Source organism: Quercus robur, chromosome 4, assembly GCF_932294415.1.
Source record: "Quercus robur chromosome 4, dhQueRobu3.1, whole genome shotgun sequence".
Classification (NCBI taxonomy): domain Eukaryota; kingdom Viridiplantae; phylum Streptophyta; class Magnoliopsida; order Fagales; family Fagaceae; genus Quercus; species Quercus robur.
Window position 1 is genome coordinate 7120330 of NC_065537.1, and position 20856 is coordinate 7141185.

The 20856-nt window shown below is 34.4% G+C and overlaps 2 protein-coding genes across 3 annotated transcripts; one reads left to right on the forward strand and one right to left on the reverse strand.

Annotated features, from left to right (window-relative positions):
• Positions 1 to 6832: 6832 nt before the first annotated feature.
• Positions 6833 to 9606, forward strand: LOC126720472 (uncharacterized). 2 transcript variants are annotated; one of them, XM_050422973.1, is made up of 3 exons: positions 6833 to 7340; positions 7377 to 7477; positions 9241 to 9606. In XM_050422973.1, the coding sequence occupies exons 1-3, from the start codon at positions 6893 to 6895 to the stop codon at positions 9262 to 9264; spliced, it is 573 nt and encodes a 190-aa protein (XP_050278930.1). In that variant the 5' UTR covers positions 6833 to 6892; the 3' UTR covers positions 9265 to 9606. The 2 variants fall into 2 exon arrangements, with proteins under 2 accessions (XP_050278930.1, XP_050278929.1); XM_050422972.1 differs by having other exon boundaries at positions 6833 to 7477.
• Positions 9607 to 16444: 6838 nt separating this feature from the next.
• On the reverse strand, positions 16445 to 17002 carry LOC126721277 (uncharacterized). Its single transcript, XM_050424331.1, has one exon. The coding sequence runs from the start codon at positions 17000 to 17002 to the stop codon at positions 16445 to 16447; it is 558 nt and encodes a 185-aa protein (XP_050280288.1).
• Between the last annotated feature and the right edge of the window lie 3854 nt (positions 17003 to 20856).

The following is a 20856-nucleotide window of genomic DNA, read 5'->3' on the forward strand; positions in this document are numbered from 1 at the left end:
TTAATGCTTCAAGGAATAAGGTTTTAAGTTTAAGTGTTAAAGTCATGCAAGTCTGTCCAAGAATCAAGTAAAGAAGTGCTGGATTTTAAAACTCAACAGCTAGTATCTATTGATGTTTAAAAGACTGTTTAAACCCGATACTGGACAACTGCTCGAAAGATAGGATATTTATCGAGGTTTAAGAAAATCAGTTTTTCAAATCTAATTACAATCCAATCCGTGAATAGATGTTTGAGTTTCTTTTCTCACAACCTTAAACATATATAAGGATTGTTTTAAGGGCCGTCACAGCGGATGCAACTCAATGCAAAAAATTTTCACAAGCATATTATGAACCGGAGACATATGCCTTTGTTCATCTTTCTCTTCAGGAAGTTACTATGTCTGTACACCATAGGGTTTTGTAATCAAGGAGTTTTGTGATCTTCATCGTGTTGATGGACTGAAGAATTTTGCAACCAATATCCTTCTCAAGTTGGTGTGTAAGCCACGTACTGGGATCCGTATATCGAATTGGTTAGTCACGTACTGGGAGCCATGTATTGAAAAAAAGAGATTTTCACTACAAAACAAGTCCAATTAGGTATTGGGAAAATGGTTCAACTGTAGGTTGGTATAAAGTACTGTAATTCCTTTACTTGTAACAACTTATTGTGATAATAATGAATTCTCGGAAGTGGTGACCTTAAAATCACCTAGTAGAGTTTTTGCTGTGTAGGTTTTCCCTATTCGTAAATAAATCACTGTGTCAATTTATTTTCCGATGTATTTTAACTTAGTTGGTGATTTGTTTGTGTTACCACTCTTATTACATGCTAATTGAATTAATTAATTAACTTGGATAATTAATTGGTTAATTCATCACAAGGGGTCAATACATTCTTGGCCTATCAGTAAAAAACTTAGGGAAGATTTAACCTAGGTATCCTCAAGGTAAAACAGATCCACTATGAAAGAATTGAAATTTTTACAATAGAACTTAGACCACTAACATCCTATTGCTACCTTGAGTAGAAAACTTACTACCATGACCACATGACAACTCTAAGTCCACAATTCTTTGATCTATTGCAACTACAAGTTCTCCTACTTGTAACTTTGAGACTCCACTCAAAGGTTTCAGATCTTCTTTAAAGTTCTTTATGCAACAACTGAAGAGATCATCAAGTTCTTGATGCAAATCTTGATTTTGACAACTCTTTATGTGTGTATGAAGGTAAACACCTCTAGATCTCACAGAAAGTTCAACACATAACTCTCCAAAAGACTTCTAAAACGTAGCTAAGATTTTCCCTTTTATACTTAGAGTGAAATAAAAAACCCTACACATCATATGGGGTTGGGCTGAATTGAAAATTTTGCAGAAAATTAAATCTACACAAGTTTTGATCGATCGAGTCTAATTTTCGATTGATCGAGTTTTGCAGATTTTGTCCAATAACTTCTGCAATCACTCGATTCCAATTTTACAATTAAACACACTTTAGCCTAAACTTAGACTCTATGTTTTGATTATGGTTTGCCAACATATTTCAAATTGAAATTTTAATACATTAGTTTCTAAAGTCTTAGAACCTAACAGATTTCTATTATGGCTCTATCAAGTCTCATCTTTTCTCTTGCAAAATAACAAATGTTGATAGGCACTATACTTCCATTTAGAATGAGAGATATATTGCAAGTCAATTCTAGAAAAAGAGATTCGTATTATGCCTATGTCAAGTCTCATCTTTTCTCTTGCAAAATAACAAATGTTGATAGCCACTTTACTTCATGGAGTTGATGACTTGACTAATAATTTGTCTCCCATTTTATAAGTTAGTGCGCACTCGTGAGAACCCAATAACTAGGGCCCTATTTGGTTATCATTGAGGGTGGATTCATTTTCTCTTTTTATTTTTTAAACTCATTTTTTGTTTCTCAAATCTTATATTCATTTTTTCTACTTAACCCATTTCATGTTTGGCATTATTTTCTAGTCTAGTTTTTGCTTCTTCTTTTTTTCACTTGATATTTTTCAATTAAAAATTCAACACAATTGAGAGAGAAAATAAATACACCAAAAAATTGTATTTAATTTTTGTATTAAAATCCTATTTTTTTGGATACTGAAATTGAAAACTAAATACAAATATAAAGTCAAATAAGTTTTATAGTGATGAGTTTCACGAAAAACTGAAAATAAATATAAAATACACACATTTTTTGCTCAAACCAAACAGCCCTAGATTTAGGTATTTTTTTCATTTTTACTTTTTCTTTTTCTTTTTTGCATGAGAAGCTAAATTTATTGAAATAAAGGAAAAAACACACAGGTTAAACAGAGTCATTACAACAAAACACTAGAACTAGACTACCAACTACAACCACGAAACAAACTATTCGACAAAAACAGATTGAACTTCCAACTACAAACAACTAAACATAAGAAATACAACTGGAGATAATTTATTTGTCATTTTAACTTTTAACTTACATCCCAACGTTTAATTTGTTTTGTTCGTAAATTTTTGTTAGATATTATGCTTGACAAAGATTAATTCAAATTCATTTTACAGTTTGCAATCCTTTGTGAGCGCTTATGAATTTCAATGATTTCAAGATCTAAATTCCCATTATCCGTCATTGTTAAATATTTGTTATTTATATTAGCGGCTTTAGGATTTTTTTTTGAAAATAGTAATTAAGAAACTTAAATTATACAAAATTTACTAAAAAAAACTTGAATATTTCGACATAAAATAATAAAAAACTTGTAAACACATGAAATTTTACAATTTTTTTTTACTAAGAAAATGAAATGCAAAAAGTTACTAATAGGAGTTAAAATGAAAATTAATAAGAATGTTGAAATGAGAGTTATAAAGTTAGTGAGTCTAATCATGGTGAGAGATAGAGAGAGCAACGGATGATAAGCCGAGTCATCAAGAAGAATAAAGCTTCAAGGATTTCAAGATCTAAGACCGCTGCCATGACAACCTCAAAACTGCTGCCACAACAAACATTGACAATCAACCCTAGCCACGATGACAACCACAAAAACCAAGCCTAGCAACAACAGCGCCAACAACCCAACCTAGCTACAATAACCATTGCCCCCACTACCACCACCCAAATGTAAACAAAAATGCCCTAATCCAACAATGACAAGTGACAACCATCCAATGAAGAGAGAGCCAAGTAGTGATAGCGAGGAGGCAAGAGAGAGGAGTGAATAAACAAATGAAAAAAAATGATATAAATGTTGCCACAGTAACATCTATATTTAGATGTAACAGTGGTATGTTGTAAAATATTTTGAATAATGATTCACCAGATGGAGAGGTTTTTGTGTATTTTGGTGAATGGTGTACTCTATTTACATTTTTTAAAGGACTTTTGCATGTTCTTAATTAGCTAGCTAGGATAAAGTAACTATGATCATCAGAGTCTTTTATTTTCCACAAAAGGTCAACGATGCTTTATAAAAATATAATAAAAAATGGAAAGGTCTATGGGGGTATGGACCCATGGCCATGTGCGCTTAAAGCAGTGCGTTTTTTTTTTTGGTGGTTAGTCTTTGTCTTTTGAGTAAGACTGAGGGAGTACTCTAGGCCTTTTATTGTTTTTGCAGCGTACCATGAAAAGATGATGGGGTCCAAGAAATTAGGAAAAGTATTTTTTATGGTTGCGCAAATTTAGCGGGTTATTCATATCCAGTAATCAGTAGAATATACTCAAAATAGACCTATGACTAGTCGTCATGACGCCAAGCAGTTCACGTAACAATAACAAAAAAAAAAAAAAATCTGTCGAAGCAAATCGGTTGAAGTGGAGTCATGAATGGGTGGAAAGGGGGATAAAAGTTAAAAGTTGAATATACAAGATTAAAGGCATTTTTTTCTCTATGCAAATTACAGATGTAGGCTTTTTTCCTAATCCCTAAATCCAAAACGGTTGGAGTATTTTGTTGCAACTAATTCAACATTATTAGATTCGAAGGGCGCAGCCTGTGAAGGATCGGAAGGACAATTGTCCCTATGGCCCGCCCCAAGTGTATGCATGTGAGTATGATAGAAAGTTAACTTATAATATTCACTTTATAATGATTACTCTTATCATCAAACTCAGATACCCATTGAATTTTGGTGTTGATGAGATTTAAACTCCAAATCTTTCATTAATTCGACGACAACAAACTTTATCAATTGAACTAATTAAAACACACCAAAATCTCAAATCTCAAATCTCTTAAATAGCTAATATGTTTTTTTAGGCTTATCTTTGTAGGAATAATATGTATAAGAATATCTTTATTTATATATCTATATATATATATATAGAGTTTTACATTTTTTAGGTCATTGATTAATAGATCTAAAAGGTAAAAATAAACATTCAAGGGAGTCATAATTTCTCTCTAGAAATTAAAAATTAAGGCATTAAAACACTTCTTATGAAAAATAAAAAATAAAAAACAACATTAACTCTCAACTCTCTAGCTCATCATCTCTATCCAGTTTATGTAAAGAAATTTGGGGTTAGCTCGGCAAATTTGGGTTTCGTGTTCTAAAGTGATTTGCCCTTTAGATATATTAGTTGGGTATACAATTTAACAATTGTATAATTAGTGGTTGTTATTTTTGTCATGTGATGCTGATGCCTTCAGTGCTTGCTGCTCGTCATTGGTGATGCCACGATTCACTGGTGGTAACAAATTAATGAGAAAGGCATATCAAACACTCATAACATAAAATATGCAACAAACAGATGATGATGGGTAGTGGTGGAGAGTTGAAGTCTTGAAGATGATGGTGGAGTGTGGAGAATTAATTTAAGTAAAATTAGTTGACATGGCAAATAATAACACTATGACGTGTAGGGTTAAGTGTTTTACTCCTAGTATAAAAGAAAAAACCATAGCCATGTTTTTATAAAGTCTCTGGAGAGTTTTGTGTTTTCTCTCGTGTGAGATTTGAGAGGTATTTACCTTAAAACACGTGAAAAGCTCTACCAAAGTCTAGATCTAAAATCAAGTTATGGTGGTGATTTAGTTGCTGCGCAAAGATACTTCAAAGTACGAAACCTTTGAGTGGAGTCTCAAAATCACAAGTAGGAGAACTTGTGTTTGGTGCAGATTCATGGAAAAAAGTAGTCCATGGACTCGGAGCTGTCACGTGGTCGTGATAGTAAGTTTTCTACTCGAAGTAGCATCAGGATGTTAGTAGTCTAAGTCCATTTGTAAAACTTCAATTCTTTCATAGTGGATCTGTTTTCACCTTAAGGATAGCTAGGTCAAATCATTCCCAGATTTTTTACTGATTTGGTTTTCTTAGGTCATCAGATCTTTGTGTTATTTACTTTTCACATTATATCTATTTTGCTCATAATTGTTTAACCTAGACTTGAATAACTAAATTGTTAATCAAGTTGGCTGAATATTAGGTTAAACATATTATGTTAAAGGGTCTAAAAACCTAACATATATTTTATATATATAATATTTTTTTAATGTTTTTTTATTTAACTCCTTTAATAAAAATTTGAACACCTTGACCTTAAATTTATTTTTAAGCCTAGCTGAAATAAGTTTAAATATGATTCTCTTAAGAATATTTTGGTCTTTTTAAAATACAAACAAAAAAAAAAAATCCCAACAACAAATCAATTTTATCTAAAATATGGGGGAGTAAAAAATAGTTAAGTCCAACAATAATAGCAAAATTTGTTCATCTTAAACCTCAAAAAATGCTCATTTAGATCTTCACAAATTTTAGTATAAAAATTACATTGTCTCTAAACAAATATGTAGAACATTATACATTTTTATGCAAAAGTGATATTATACACTTTTGCAAATCTTACATTGATAGTACAATATAAACATATAATTGTCCTAAACTAAAAAATAAAAGTATTCTTGGTAGTATTAATTATAGTTCACCTAACAACAATAATTTATATATTCATTGTATTTAAAAAGGATAAATGATTTTCAAGATTTAATTTTAACAACAATAATTAGTATGTTCATTATCTAAAGAAACAATATATTTAATAAACTTATAGTTCATCTTTTATTTTCATGCTAGTCCATCCTATGGACAAAATTTGAAATAAGCTCGTAGATTACAATATTTATCTCTTATCCCTAAAAAAATATCATGGAGTTGCTACTATTACTATGGTATTAAAAAGGTGTAATTTTTTTCAAGTTACACCAAGTTCACTTGTATGAACGAGCGGATTTTATTAAAAGAAAGAGTTTACATAACACATGCACACGAAATACAACCCAACTGGAAATCAACTACCTGAAACACCACACTATCAGGACTGCCACACAAGCCACAACTGAGAAGTTAACAACCATTTCGTACGGTCTAGAAAATTCAACAGGAAAGTGGGTGCATGTATTATTGTACATGCACCCACTTTCCTATTAATAAAAATAGAAAGGTCCATGTCGCATGGGCCCATGGCCCATGTGGGCTTAAAGCAGTGAGCCCTTTTCTCTTTTTTTTTTTTTTTTTTTTTTTTTTTTTTTTTTTTTTTTTTTTTTTTGAGTATTTTAAAGTGGGTTTGAATAATATTGTTTTTATTCTTTTAAAATATATATAAATAAAAAATATGTGAAAATATATATATAATATTATTTCAAAACTAAAAACATTGGTTTAATATTTAATATGACGTAGCTTTCTATTGTTTAAGGCTTTTAGTAACAGAGCATGAAAAAATATCATAAACAAAAAAAAAAGAGGTTCGTGCAAAAGATAAAAATAAGGTCGGTGAAGTCTGAGACTACCAACCAAACGATGGTTATCCAAGCAACTATAAAAAGCATGGCTTTGTGGGTATTTCAGAGCAGACGAACCTTAACCTCCAACTCCAAAATCCAAATATTTCAACCATGCTTGCCCTGTTGTTCATGCTGTTTACCACCATCATCGCCCCACTAATTCCAACCCTCTCTTCAGAACCACCACCACCCCCCTTCCCCACATTACCCTCCCTTACTCAGCCTCCACCACCGACAGTGCCAGCATTTGAGAATCCTCCAATCCCACAATTTCCCCCATGTTGTCCCCCTTTCACTCCATCACCACGAAATAACAACATATGGCCTGCACGAAGTCAACCACAATCAGTATCCGTGTGGTTCGTGCTGGGGTGGATCTTGGCTCTAATAATAGGAATTAGCTTAATCGCATGGGCGATTTACATTTGCCGCCTAAAAGTAATAGGGCCGCCAGGGCCTCCAGGGAAGCAAGGGCAGCCTGGGCCGCCAGGGCCGAAAGGGGATCCAGGGCCGCCTGGGCCGCCTGGGCCGCCAGGGCCGAAAGGGCCGCCTGGGCCGCCTGGGCCGCCTGGGCCGCCAGGGCCGAAAGGGCCGCCTGGGCCGCCTGGGCCGCCAGGGCCGAAAGGGGACTGTTGTTATTGCTGCAAGGGCTACAAGGGCTGCGAGTGCCGCATTAGCTGCCAGGAAATGATAACAGTAATTTTTTTCCCATCTGTTTGGAATTTTGTATTTTTTTCCCCCCAGTTTTTACCATTTGGTTCTGAGAATACTGTTATTCTTTAAACCCAAAATCCGCTCTACACAAAAAATACAGTGGCTGGGTCTGACGGGTCAGGCTGAAGGTAAAAAAAAAAAAAAAAAGATGGGGGCGTTGACGTTATGCAGTCCCAAGACACCCCATCACCAAGACCGCAAAATAAAGTAGAAATGAAAAGCACAAACCTTATCTTTACCCTGCTTCTTCTGCGTTTTCCAGTTTCCCTTCTTCTCCAATCTTCTGTGTTTTCTTTCTGCAGTTATTCTTCTTACTTCTTTGGGTTTCCTTTCTTCCTCTATCACTGGAACCCAAAACGGCAAAACCAAAAAAAAAAAAAAATCAAAAATTTTTTTTTTTTTTTTCAATGAAGTTGTGTACTAATATGGCTGACACTACCCCTTACCCATGAAAAGGTTGGACATGTGGCCATGTTTCTACATTAATTTGCTTTTAAATTTTTTTAAACCATTTTCATTTAATTGCATTTTTTTATAAGACATTTAAATATCTAATTTCAGTAATTTATTGGTACTACAAACCCACGTATTCATATGTTAATGTTTTTTTTTTTTTTTGAAGGGTATTCATATGTTAAATTCATGTGTATATTATGGATTAAACTAGTGCAAATATTATACATATTTGCATAAAAATATACAATTTTGTAAACATTTGTTTTGTCTATAATATAATTCTATCTTATCCCGATAGTATAATGTGAATTAATAATTTTTCTATTTATTATTTTTTTTATCAATTAATAATATTCCATTCATATAAAAAATACATTTGAAAGATGGTTTTTATTTTTACTTTTTGGAACTATTTTAGTTATTTTTTCCATTTATACTAATTTATTATATTTATTTATATATATTTTAAATAACTTTTAAATTAATCATAACATCATCATGGTTCGACCTCAGTTCGACCTCTATCCAACCTCAAAAACCTTAAACCTCTTCGTTTTCCGGTTCTTTGGATAGTCTGAGTTTTAAAACCATTATATGGGTTTGACAAAGTATGTAGAAGTTGGATGATCTTTTGTGTTGTTAAGTAGGTTCTTTCCTGGGAATTTCTATTCAATTCGTATATGCTATGAGGTCCTTCTAAGGAGAAATTATTAAGACCTAGGTCCCAAGTAGTCCCAACCAATAATAAAAAGCCACACATTTAAAACAACTCTGACTTAACTTCTTAAATGAAAAAACAAAACAAAACCACATAAATTTAACTCTAGTTAAAAAAAAAATTAATTGGAAAAACACAAATAAATTTAATTTATAAACAGGCAAGATTCAAAAGCTTTAAATAAATTTGAAATCCAAAAGCTCAATCTCATCAGTTTGTATTTAGTTTTAGTGACCTTAGTCTTTCCATAGAGGTCTTTTTCTCTCAAAACTCTAGATTAGTTTCCTTCTTCCACTCCATAACCATCACTAATCTGTCTCAAACTTTATGGCAAAGAATATGGCCAACGAGTATAGGTGCTTACACAGTCCATAGATGTGTATTTAAAAAGAATGATAAAAATGAAGGCATGACGAATTTTGGTAAAAGCTGCAGAGCAATTTTTTCTTTTTCATCAAGATTTTATTCTTGTGTGTGTGTGTGTGTGTGTGTGTGTGTGTGTGTGTTTTTTTTCCCCCAAATAACTATTTAACCACTGACTTTCTTTATGAATTTATTTTTACATTAACAGTGTGACCATAGGGGTTGGCCTTAGTAACTGATGTGCATGTGCGAATATTGTGGAATCAGCTATCATCTAATAGCAAAGATTGATGTCAAAGTTTTGAATTGAAGATTGCAAATGTTATATTCGGTCGTGGATTTGATGTGAGCTTTGAACATTGGTTCTGATGTGATCTACTTGTGTTGTTTGGAATAGTTGTTTTAATTTGGGATTGTAATATTTTGGCTTATAAATAAGGTTAGTGGTATTTGCAAAAGTTTGGAGGTTAGTATTTGCAAATGATTTGTGTTTCAGGGATTAATTTTGTTTTAGTGTTTGGATATCATTGTAAATTGTGTTTGTTTTGATAATAAAATTTCTCCTTTATCCAAACGAATAGGTTTGTCAATGGCATGTGTTGTCTGTAAAATGCTTTTAATAGGGCAGTTTGTTGTGCTTGGCCATATCCTTGGCTATATTCGAAAAGTGACTATTATTGAATAAATGAATTGTATTGAATATGGGATCCAGCAAAACTCTTGTATGCGCTCGGCACATGAGATATCTTTTCGGGATTTGGGAATTAAATTTAGTTTGTGTTGTAAATGAATAAGCTCTTGCAAAAATCAACATTTTTTTTTATCTCTTTCTAGATAAAATGTTGGCCTTTTCCTTTTAAACAATTATTGTTTTACATTGATAGTGTAATATAAACTAATAATTTATTACATAATGCCAACGAGGAGATTTAGAACTCACTTGGGATAAATCTTAGATTTATTTTTTACTATATAAATGGTTAAATATGTATTGAGGTTTTTAGAAAGTTAAATATTACTCATTTGCTTCTCTTTGGCATTGTCAGAGATCTATAAGTTTTTTATTAGATGATATGTCAGTATTTCAAGGACTCTAATCATTCTCCTTTTTCCTCTCTCTCTTAGTTGATTACCCTCTTGTTTGTTTTTTGTAAGATAGTCTTTCATTCAACAGGCAAAAATGTTGCATCCGCCACTAGTAATATACCAATTTTGCATTATTTAGGAAGACCTAACAACTAAACTTAACAAAGATGCCAAGGACTTGGGGTCAATCGTGCTTTCCCTGCACCTTATATTAGGCTTTCTTGGATAATCCTTGCATTATTTGATAAGAGATAGCTAGACTAACAATAGTTGAAGACTTCGTGACTTTCCACTTTCTACCAACCACGATGACTTTTGCCAACTTTGTTTTTTTGGCGAATTAACCTATATGCTAAATGCGATTCCAGCTTTTAAACATGGTTTTGAAAGCCCAACCATTCATTGAACCATAAAAGGGAGAGGTTCAAGGTATTTGAGATCAAATCGAGGTTGAACTGGGGTCGAACTGTAGTGACATCATAATTAATTTAATAATTATTTAAAATATAAATAATTATATTTAGTAAAAAAACTTAAAAAGACCCCCCCCCCCTTTTTTGTACTTCCTTGGCCTTTCCAAGGCTTTATTCAATGAAAGTATCAAGTTCGTTTATGTGATTAATATTCCCATGTTATTAATAGTATCATTTCTGATTGAACATAGTTTAATTGTCAATTCCAATCTCAAATTATCACTATAAGGGCAGAACATTGCCTTTAACTTAGATAAACGTTTACTCGAGTGTTAACTCAGCAGCGTAATTAATTCTTATGCAATTGGTAACAAAAAGGAAAACTAACCTTTGTATGGTCAGAAAAATAATAACTAAACTTGAAGATAAACCAATATACCTGAAATATTCAATCCAAAGAGCTGCGTATGACCAAGGTTCCACTCCCAATTGTAATCAGGTGTGAGGAGTTGGCTATAGAGATTTGACATAGTTAGGCCTTTGGATTTGACATAGTTAGGCCTTTGTTCACCACTTAACCATATAAGTAGCATCATCCCACTAAGTGTTAGTGGACCGGGGAGCCCCATAAGACTAAAACTCAATTTGTTATTTAGAGGGGTAGGTAGTATTAACTCATCCAAAATATGTGGTCTGAGGATCCAAACATGACCAAAGTTCTGTTTAACCCTTAGCGAAATATGTAGTATTAATTTACCCAAGATATGTGATCCAAAGAACCAAACATGACCAAGGTTCTGTTTAATACTTAATGAAATATGTAGTATTAATTTACCCAAGGTATGTGGTCCGAGGAACCCATCATGACCGAGGTTCTGTTTAATACTTAATGAAATATGTGATATTAATTTACCCAAGGTATGTGGTCCGAAAAACCAGGCATGACTAATGTTCTGTTTAATACTTAATGAAATATGTAATATTAATTTATCCAAGGTATGTGGTCCGAGGAACCAAGCATGACCAAGGTTCTGTTTAATACTTAATGAAATATGTGGTATTAATTTACCCAAGGTATATGGTCTGAGAAACCAGGCATGACCAAGATTCTATTTAACATTTAATGAAATATGGAATATTAATTTACCCAAGGTATGTGATATGAGAAACCAAACATGACCGAGATTCTGTTTAACACTTAACAAAATATAGAGTATTAATTTACCCAAGGTATGTGGTCCGAGAAACCAGACATGACCTAGGTTCTATTTAATACTTAACGAAATATGGAGTATTAATTTACCCAAGGTATGTATTCCGAGGAACCAAGCATGACGGAGGTTCTGTTTAATACTTAATGAAATATGTGGTATTAATTTACCTAAGATATGTGGTCCGAGGAACCAGGCATGACCAAGCTTCTGTTTAATACTTAATGAAATATGTACTACCGGAAAGCAACACACATAGTTAAAGAAACGAAAAAGGGCCAAATTTCCTTTTCATTAATAATAGTACTTTTGCATGTTATTTACATTCCACAGGTGTGGTACAACATTTCCATCTAAGTCTTCTAAAAAGTAAGCCCCTATACTAGCCACTGAGGTGATGCGATAGGGCCCTTCCTAATTTGGTCTAAGCTGTCCCCAAGATGGGTTCTTCGCAGTTCCTACTACTTTCCTTAACACCAAGTCAACCAGTATCAGTGGTCTCTCCTTCACACTTGTATCATACCTTTGTTTAAGCTTTTGTTGATAATGTGCCAATTGTACTGTGGCAGCTTCTCTTTGCTCATCTATTAGATCTAAGCTTTTCTCCAATAGCCGATCATTATTGTTTAGATTGAATAAGCTTGTCCTTAATGTTGGAAACTCAGTCTCTAAAGGAATTACTGCCTCAGACCCATATGTCATTGAAAAAGGTGTTTCTTCGGTTGACCAACGAGGAGTAGTCCGATATGTCCAAAGAGCGTGCGTTAATTCTTCCACCCACCTTCCTTTTGCTTCATCTAACCTCTTCTTGAGCCCATTCACTATGACTTTATTGACCGCTTCAGCTTGTCCATTTCCTTGTGGATAAGCTGGAGTTGAATATCGGTTCCTGATGTCTAACTCACAACAGTAAATCCTAGAAGCTTTATTATCAAATTAAAGCTCATTATCCGAGATGAGAGTATGGGGGATGCCAAACCGAGTAACTATGTTTTTCCAAACAAACTTCTTGGCATCTACGTCTCTGATATTAGATGATGGCTCAACTTCCACCCGCTTTGCAAAGTAATCCCATGTTTGATTTCCTGTGGCCTTAGGAAATGGTCCTACAATATCTTGGCCCTATTAAGTAAATGGCCAGGGGCTGGACAAAGGATTGAGTACACCTCCAGGTTGATGAATGTTTGGAGTAAATCTCTGACACTGGTCACACTTTTTTGCATATTCTTGGGCATCTCTCTATATATTCGGCCACCAATACCCCTGAGTAAAAGCTCTATGGGATAAGGATTTGCCCCCAGTGTGACTTTTGCATATCCCTTCACGTAATTCTTCTAGAAGCAATTCCACTACCTAAAGGTGAACACAAAGCAAATAAGGTTTAGAGAAAGAATGTTTGTACAGCTTCTACCCCTCAGACAACCAAAAGTGAGGAGCTTTCCTCCTTATCTTCTCTACCTTCCCCCTATCAAGAGGTAAGGCACCATCCTTAAGGAATAAGACCAACTGATCCATCCAACAAGGTCCGACCCTGATCTGGTGAACCAGAACTTTCTCCTTCTGGTCCTCAGCAGGCTTATGCAAATCTTCAACAAGTATTACTCGAGGTAGATATTTGCCAGAAGAGGTCACAAGGGTTGCTAAAGAGTCAGCATATGTATTCCTACATCTAGGAATTTGTTGTATGGTGAAGAACTCAAAATCTGATTACAAGCACTGAGCTCGACCTAAATACCCTTGCATTCTTAAATCCTTGGCCTCTAATTCTCCTCTTACTTGCCCCACGATGAGCTGGGAATCCGAGAACACTTCGACAACTTTTCCTGCCATTTTTAAAACCATAGCTAGCCTTATCAGTAGAACTTCATACTCAGTTTCATTGTTCGTGGCTGAGAAGCCTAATCTTAAAGATTTTTCAATAGTGATTCCATCCGGGGACACTATTACTAGCCTCACCCCGGATCCCTTTTGATTTGCTGCTCCATCAATATACAACATCTAGGGTGTAAGCCACTGTGGAGAAATTGTCTAAGCTAGCTTTCCCTCTAATCTATGCTCTTCAACCTCTACCCTCATTGGAGGCTTAGTCAACTTAGCCACTAAATCTACAAGAACTTTTCCTTTAACTGAAGTACGTGGCATGTACATTATATCAAAGGCCCCCAAGATTGTCCCCCATTTGGCAACTCTCCCCGTATAATCAACTTTTTGCAATAAAGACTGCAAGGGGAGTTGACTTAGAACTACAATGGTGGGTGCCTGAAAGTAATGGGTGTTAGGACATATGTGTTTCACATGTTAAGAACAGATGTCATGATTCTATGTAATTGGCTTATCCTTTGACAAAACGCACTTTACTTGTATTTGGGTAGATTTAGAATGATTTAAATACTTCAAGAAACTTTGTTTCAAGATAAAGTATTAAAACTTTCAAGTCTGTTCAAGAAAACAAGTTCAGAGTGCAAAATTATTAAAGCTCAACAGCTGGCTCGACAACTGTATCTATCGAGCTTAAGGAAGTTGTTCTTTATTCGGTGTGCTTGACACCTGCTCGACAGCTGCTCGACACCTACTATCTGTCGAGATTTAAGATTGTCAGAATTCCAATATGATTTTCTTGGGATTCATGAATGTGTCTTTGGGTTTTCTTTTCTCCTAACCCTAGACATATAAAAGGATCAGTTTAAGGGCCGTCAAAGTGTTCACAAGTTGCACAAGTTTTGAGCAAACTCTGTTCAAGCAAATTGTGACCGGAGACGAAGTTCTTACCCTAGTTCATTTCTTTCTCTTGAAGAAGTTGCTGTGTATGTGCACTGTAAGGTTTTGTGACCAAGCATCTTCTTGATCTTTATCGTGTAGATGAACTGAAGAACTTTGCAACCAACATCCTTCTTAGTTGGTGATTGAAGTCGTATACTGGGATCCGCGCAATTGGTTAGTCATGTACTTGAGAGTCGTGCATCTAAAAGGGGAACTGTCACTACAGAACAAGTCCAATTGGGTATTGGGGTAAGGGTTCAACTGTAGGTTAATAAGGTACTTGGATTCCTTTACTTGTAACTGCTTGTTGTGATAATAGTAGAGTTTCAGGAGTGGTGACTTGAAAATCAACCAGTGGGGGTTTTGTCGTTAGGTTTTCCCCATTCGTAAACAAATCATCGTGTTATTTATTTTCTGCTGCATAATTATTTTATTGGTGATTTGTTTATACTACCACGCGTTTGCATGATAAATTGATTAATTAATAACTTGGCTAATTAATTAATTAATTTCTATCACAATGGGTCATTCAGTTTGTGGCCTATCAATAGGGAAGCTTCCTCATAGTGTGCACCACTACCAAGATGGCCTTTTCGAAAAGCAAGTAGCAAATTTCAACTTCGTGCAGAGATTTACTCGCATAATAGACTGACCTCTGTACTCCTTCCTCCACTCTCACTAGTACTAAGTTGACTGCATGTGAAGCCATAACAATATAAGCGAAGAGGACTTCTTCCCTTTTGAGTCTCGACATAATGGGTGGCCAAGAAAGATAATCCTTCAGCTGTTGGAAGGCAAGAGCACACTCCTCATTCCATTCGAACCCCTTCTATTTGTGCAACAGCTAGAAAAATGGTCTACATCTATTTGTTGACCTAGATATAAATCTGTTAAAGGCAGCCATCATCCCTGTTAGTTTTTGCACTTCCTTCGGATTCTAAGGTGGTTGTAGATCATTAATCACTTTGATTTAATCAAGATTAACCTCAATTCCATGATGCGTGACCATATAACCCAAAAACTTGCTCAGGTTAACACCAAAAGAACACTTAGAAGCATTAAGGCATAACTTGTGCCTCCTCAACACTTTAAAAATATCTCCTTGTCCTTCAAATGCTCAGCGACCACCCTGCTCTTCACAACCATATCATCAATATAAACCTCAATATTCTTGCCTAGTTGGGACTCAAACATTCTTGTCATCATCCTTTGATAGGTAGATCCAACATTCTTCAATTTGAAAGGCATCACCTTATAATGATAATTCCCAATAGGTGTAAGAAAAGCAATCTTCTCCTGGTCGGCCAAAGCTAGTGGAATTTGTTGGTACCCCTGAAAGGCATCCAAAAAGCTCATCTGAGAATGTTCAATGGTAGCATTTACTAATTGGTCTATTTAGGGCATTGGGAAGGGATTCTTAAGGCAAGCTTTGTTTAGATCTGTGAAATCTACACACACCCTCCACTTCCCACTCTTCTTCTTCACAACTATTGTATTGGCCAACCATTATGGGTAAAAAGACTTCCTTTATTACCCTTGCATGCTTGAGCTTCGTTACCTCTTCTTTAACAGCCTCGGCGTGTTCCTTGGATGAGTGCCAAGGTAGTTGCTTCTTTGAGACAACATTTGGATTGACATTAAGGTGACGACATATAAAATTAGGGTCCACTCCAAGAGCTTCATAAGCGCTCCAAGAAAAGATATCCATGTTTTCGAGTAAGAAAGGCAGTAGCTCTTCCTTTTCTTGAAGAGGCAGTTGTACCCTTACTTGAAAAAACTTCTCTATGTCAGTACATATCATCACCCTTTCCAACCCCTCACATTTGGCTTCCTCACCCACAACGCATGAGGGAGTTTCCACATTCATTGGTTACTACAAAGCCCTATCCAAGGACATTAAAGGTTCGCCCCCGGATTGGTGCCTGATAGCAGTGACCAAGCATTACCGTGCCATGGCCTGGCTCCCAACAAGTTCTTCAAATTGCTCCCCAGAGGGGTACTTCACCTTTAGATGCAAAGTTGAAGACGCAGCCTTCATGGCATGAAGCCATGGTCTCGCCAAAATGGCTGTATAAGGTGAATATGCCTCCACCACAATGAAATTCACTTCCACTACTCTAGAACCCATCTGAATAGGCAACTTAACCATACCCTTAAGGACAACCATCTTCCTATCGAATCCCACCAAGGGTGAATTGTAACTGTCCAAATCCTCTGGCTTAACCCCTAGTCCCTTGTATAGATTAGGGTACATGATCTCTGCCCCACTACCCTGATCTACTAAGACTCTCTTCACATCATAACCCCCAATTTGAATCGTTACTACCAACGCATCATCGTGGGGTTGATGAGTTCCAGCCTTATCTTCATCCAATAAACTAAGAGTTGGTTGGGCTTGCATCCTCCCTCGCTTAGCCTTAGGGGTGAGAATTTCTCTGTGCAAGTTTGATACAGACATCACCTCAGATTGATATATACTTGTTCGACCTGGAGCTGCCATAATCACATTGATTGTCCCCAAGGATGGCCGTAGATAGTTCTCCCGATGAGGGGTTGGCCCGATCTTTCCCCCTTGTGCAAATGACTAAGACAAGAACTGCTTTAATTTCTCAGCCTTGACCAACTGCTCTAGAAAATCCTGTAAGGTTTTGCAGTCTTCAATAGTGTGCACACGGTCTTAATGATACTGACAATGCAAACTTTGATTGCACTGAGATGGATGTCCTCCCATTTTATTCGAACATTTAAAGTATAGATCATTCTTTATTTTTTCTAGTATCTGATGCACAGGCTCCCTAAAAACTGTATTAACTACTTGCATGGTGGACTGTCCTCCAAACCCTAGAAAATCCCTTCTCACCGTACTACTGTTGTACCTATCCACCTTGTAATCTCTTCGGTCAGGAGTATTCACTTTGGCCCCTTACTGTTGGTCTTCCTCGACTCGCCTGTACTCATCAATACGATCCATCAACTGGCACATGCTGCATACAGGCTTTCTAGTTAAAGACTTCCTCAGCTCATGGTCCGTAGGGAGTCCGAACTTGAACATCCTTATGGCCACATCTTTGAAATCTCCATCTATCTCATTAAACATCTCCCAATACCCTTGAGGTAAATTAATTAATTAATTATCCGAGTTAATTAATTAATCCAACTTAACATGCAATCACGTAGTAGCATAAACAAATCACCAAATAAACTAAGTGCAGCAAAAATTAAATTTGATATGGTGATTTGTTTATGAATGGGGAAAACCTCTAAGGCAAAACCCTACCGGATGATTTTTAGGTCACCACTATCTAGAATCCTCTATTATCAAAACAAGTGGTTACAAGTAAAAAGAATCTCAGTACCTAATACCAACTTACAGTTGAACCCTTATCCCAATACCTAATTGGACTTGTAATGTAGCGACAATCTCTCCGTTTAATGCACGAATCACAGTACGTGACTAACACTCCAACTTGAGAAAGATGTTGGCTACAAAGTACTTCAGTTCATCAACATGAAGATCAAAAGCTTCTTAGTCACAAAACCCTAGGCTTACAAATGCAGCAGTTTTCACAAGAGAAAGATGAACTTAGAGCAATATGTCTCCGGTCACAATATGCATATGTGCTTGGAATGACTTGGGCAACCTTGAGACGACTCTAAAATAATCCTTATATATGTCTAGGGTTGTGAGAAAAGAAACCCTACACAAATACTCAAGGATATGCGTGTAATCATATTTGGAAATCCTGATTTCATAATTCTCGACAGATACTGTTGCTGTCAAGCTTCTATCGAGCTTCAAAACTAAATCTCGATAGATTGGATTCTGCTAAGCTTTAATAAGCAGCACATCTTCACTTGTTTCTTGGTCAGACTTTTATGGCTTCAATACTAGACTTGAACATCGGTTCCTTGAAGTACTAAACCATCCTAAATCTACCCAAATACAAATAAAGAGTTTTTTGTCAAAGAATTAGCCAATTACAACAAAAACTACCCTAACAAGTGCGAGGAACAAAATGGATCATATAAGAAGATCTGTCTCGCTCATGTAGAGATGTTCCCTGCTTCACCAAAAGATTGGCATGCACATGAATTTGGTTTTCTCCATATATGGCTAGGATAGACTTGCCATTGTCGACCTAGAAGAGACCTGTAATCCAAAACCAATTCAACTTCCCTTTATTATTGTACATGACTAGATATACAATTGTGAATGTAACTACTGTGACTTACATAACTCCTAAGTGTAGAATTGTCACGAAGTAATAACTCGATAAATCCGAGGTCAAAACTACTGGAAAAAGGGAATTGATTAGCAAATCACAAAAGAACAAAACTAAAATAATAAAGTTTAATCGAAGAGATTTTTGATGGTTTAGTAAAATTAATTTAAATTGAGAGAAGATAATAATATATTAAGGCACTCACAGGAAAAATGGAATTAATTAGCAAACCACAAGAGAATAAAACTAAAATAATAAAGTTTAATTGAAGAGATTTTTGATGGTTTAGTAAAATTAATTTAAATTGAAAGAAGATAACAATATATTAAGGCACAAAGGTTTATGGATCTATACACAACACATCTATTGGTGGTCTTAACAATATTTATTTTATAGCTCAACCAAAATTCATACGAAGGATGATTTTATTTGGATGATTTAACAATAAAAACTCAAGAATGAATTGTTTAAGGTAGTTTCATGAAAATTGATTGATTTTAGGCAAAATAAAACTAGTGAATTAGTTCTCAGGGAATACTAAGCATTTAACGTACCCAAAGTCTATGATAAATATTCAAATAATTATATAGAAATAGACACTTTTCTTGATGAGTAAATCAATCAAAAACAAAAAAGCATAAGCATTAAAACCAATAAATTATTTTTAAGAACATACCAATAAATGGTTTGGTTTCACCCCCTTGCCTTAACAAGTCTTCTAGCAAGTTATAACACAAATAAAACTCTAAAAACTGTATAAAAAAAAAAAAAAAATTTACAAAAACCTAAATTATGTTCTATGGCAGCTCCCTCCTGAATTTTGCCCTAAAGAGCTTTTAAATAGGTCAAAGAATCCTATTACAAGTTGAATTTCCGTTTGGAGAAACACTACAAGAAAATGTAGTTTCAGTGACGAATTTTAGTGAGGAAAATTTTTTCCCGGAGCACCTAAGTTTTTTCCCCCAAATGGTCATGTCACTCACGTGGCCTATATATGATGTATTTTTCTGTTCTCTTTAAGTGTGTTATAGTATTAGTCTTTAACTCAAAAAAATAAAATAAAAATACAATAGTATATATATATATATATATATATACATTATTTTTTGTTTGTTGGGTAAGTGTTTATGTAGGGGGATAGAACCCTTGAGCTTTTAAAAAAATATGTAAACCAAAAAAAAAAAAACTTTTAAAAAATATTGTATACTTTTTATTGATATTATTACTATTATTATAGAATTAGTGGTAATTCCGAAACGGTACACCGGTATTGATCGATATCAAAGTATATCATTTGTCTGGCCAAATAGATAAAGCATCCGGTACGAAATTGACTCCTTTGATTCATATATTAAATTCATGTGTTATTGTAAATTAAAATTTATATTATAGATTAAACAAGTGCAAATATTATACATATTTGCATAAAAATATATAATGTTGTAAACATTTGTTTTTTCTATAATATAATTCTATCTTATCTTGATAATATAATGTAAATTAATAATTTTTTATTATTTTTTTTAGCAATTAATAATATTTCATTGATATAAAAAATACATTTGAAAGATAGTTTTTATTTTTATTTTTTGAACTATTTTAGTCATTTTTTCTATTTATACTAATTTATTATATTTATTTATATTTCAAACAATTTTTAAATTAATTATGATATCATCACAGTTCAACCTCATTTCAACTATAAAAATTTTAAACCCCTTCGTTCTCCGATTCTTTGAACGGTCCGGATTTCAAAAACCATTATATGGGTTTGATAAGATGTGTAGAAGTTGAATGATCATTTGTGTCGTTAAGTAAGTTCTTTCTTGAGAATCTCTATTCAATTTGTATATGCTGTTAGGTCCCTCTAAGTAGAAATTATTAGGACCTAGGTCTCAAGTAGTCCCAACCAATAATAAAAGGCCACACATTTAAAACAACTCTAATTCAACTTCCTAAATGAAAAAATGAAACAAAACCACATAAATTTAACTCTAGTTTTTTTCTTTTTAAAAAAAAAAGAATTAATTGGAAAAACACAAATAAATTTAATTTATATAAATGCAAGATTCAAAAACTTGAAATAACTTTGAAATCCAAAAGTTCAATCTCATTGGTTCGTATTTAGTTT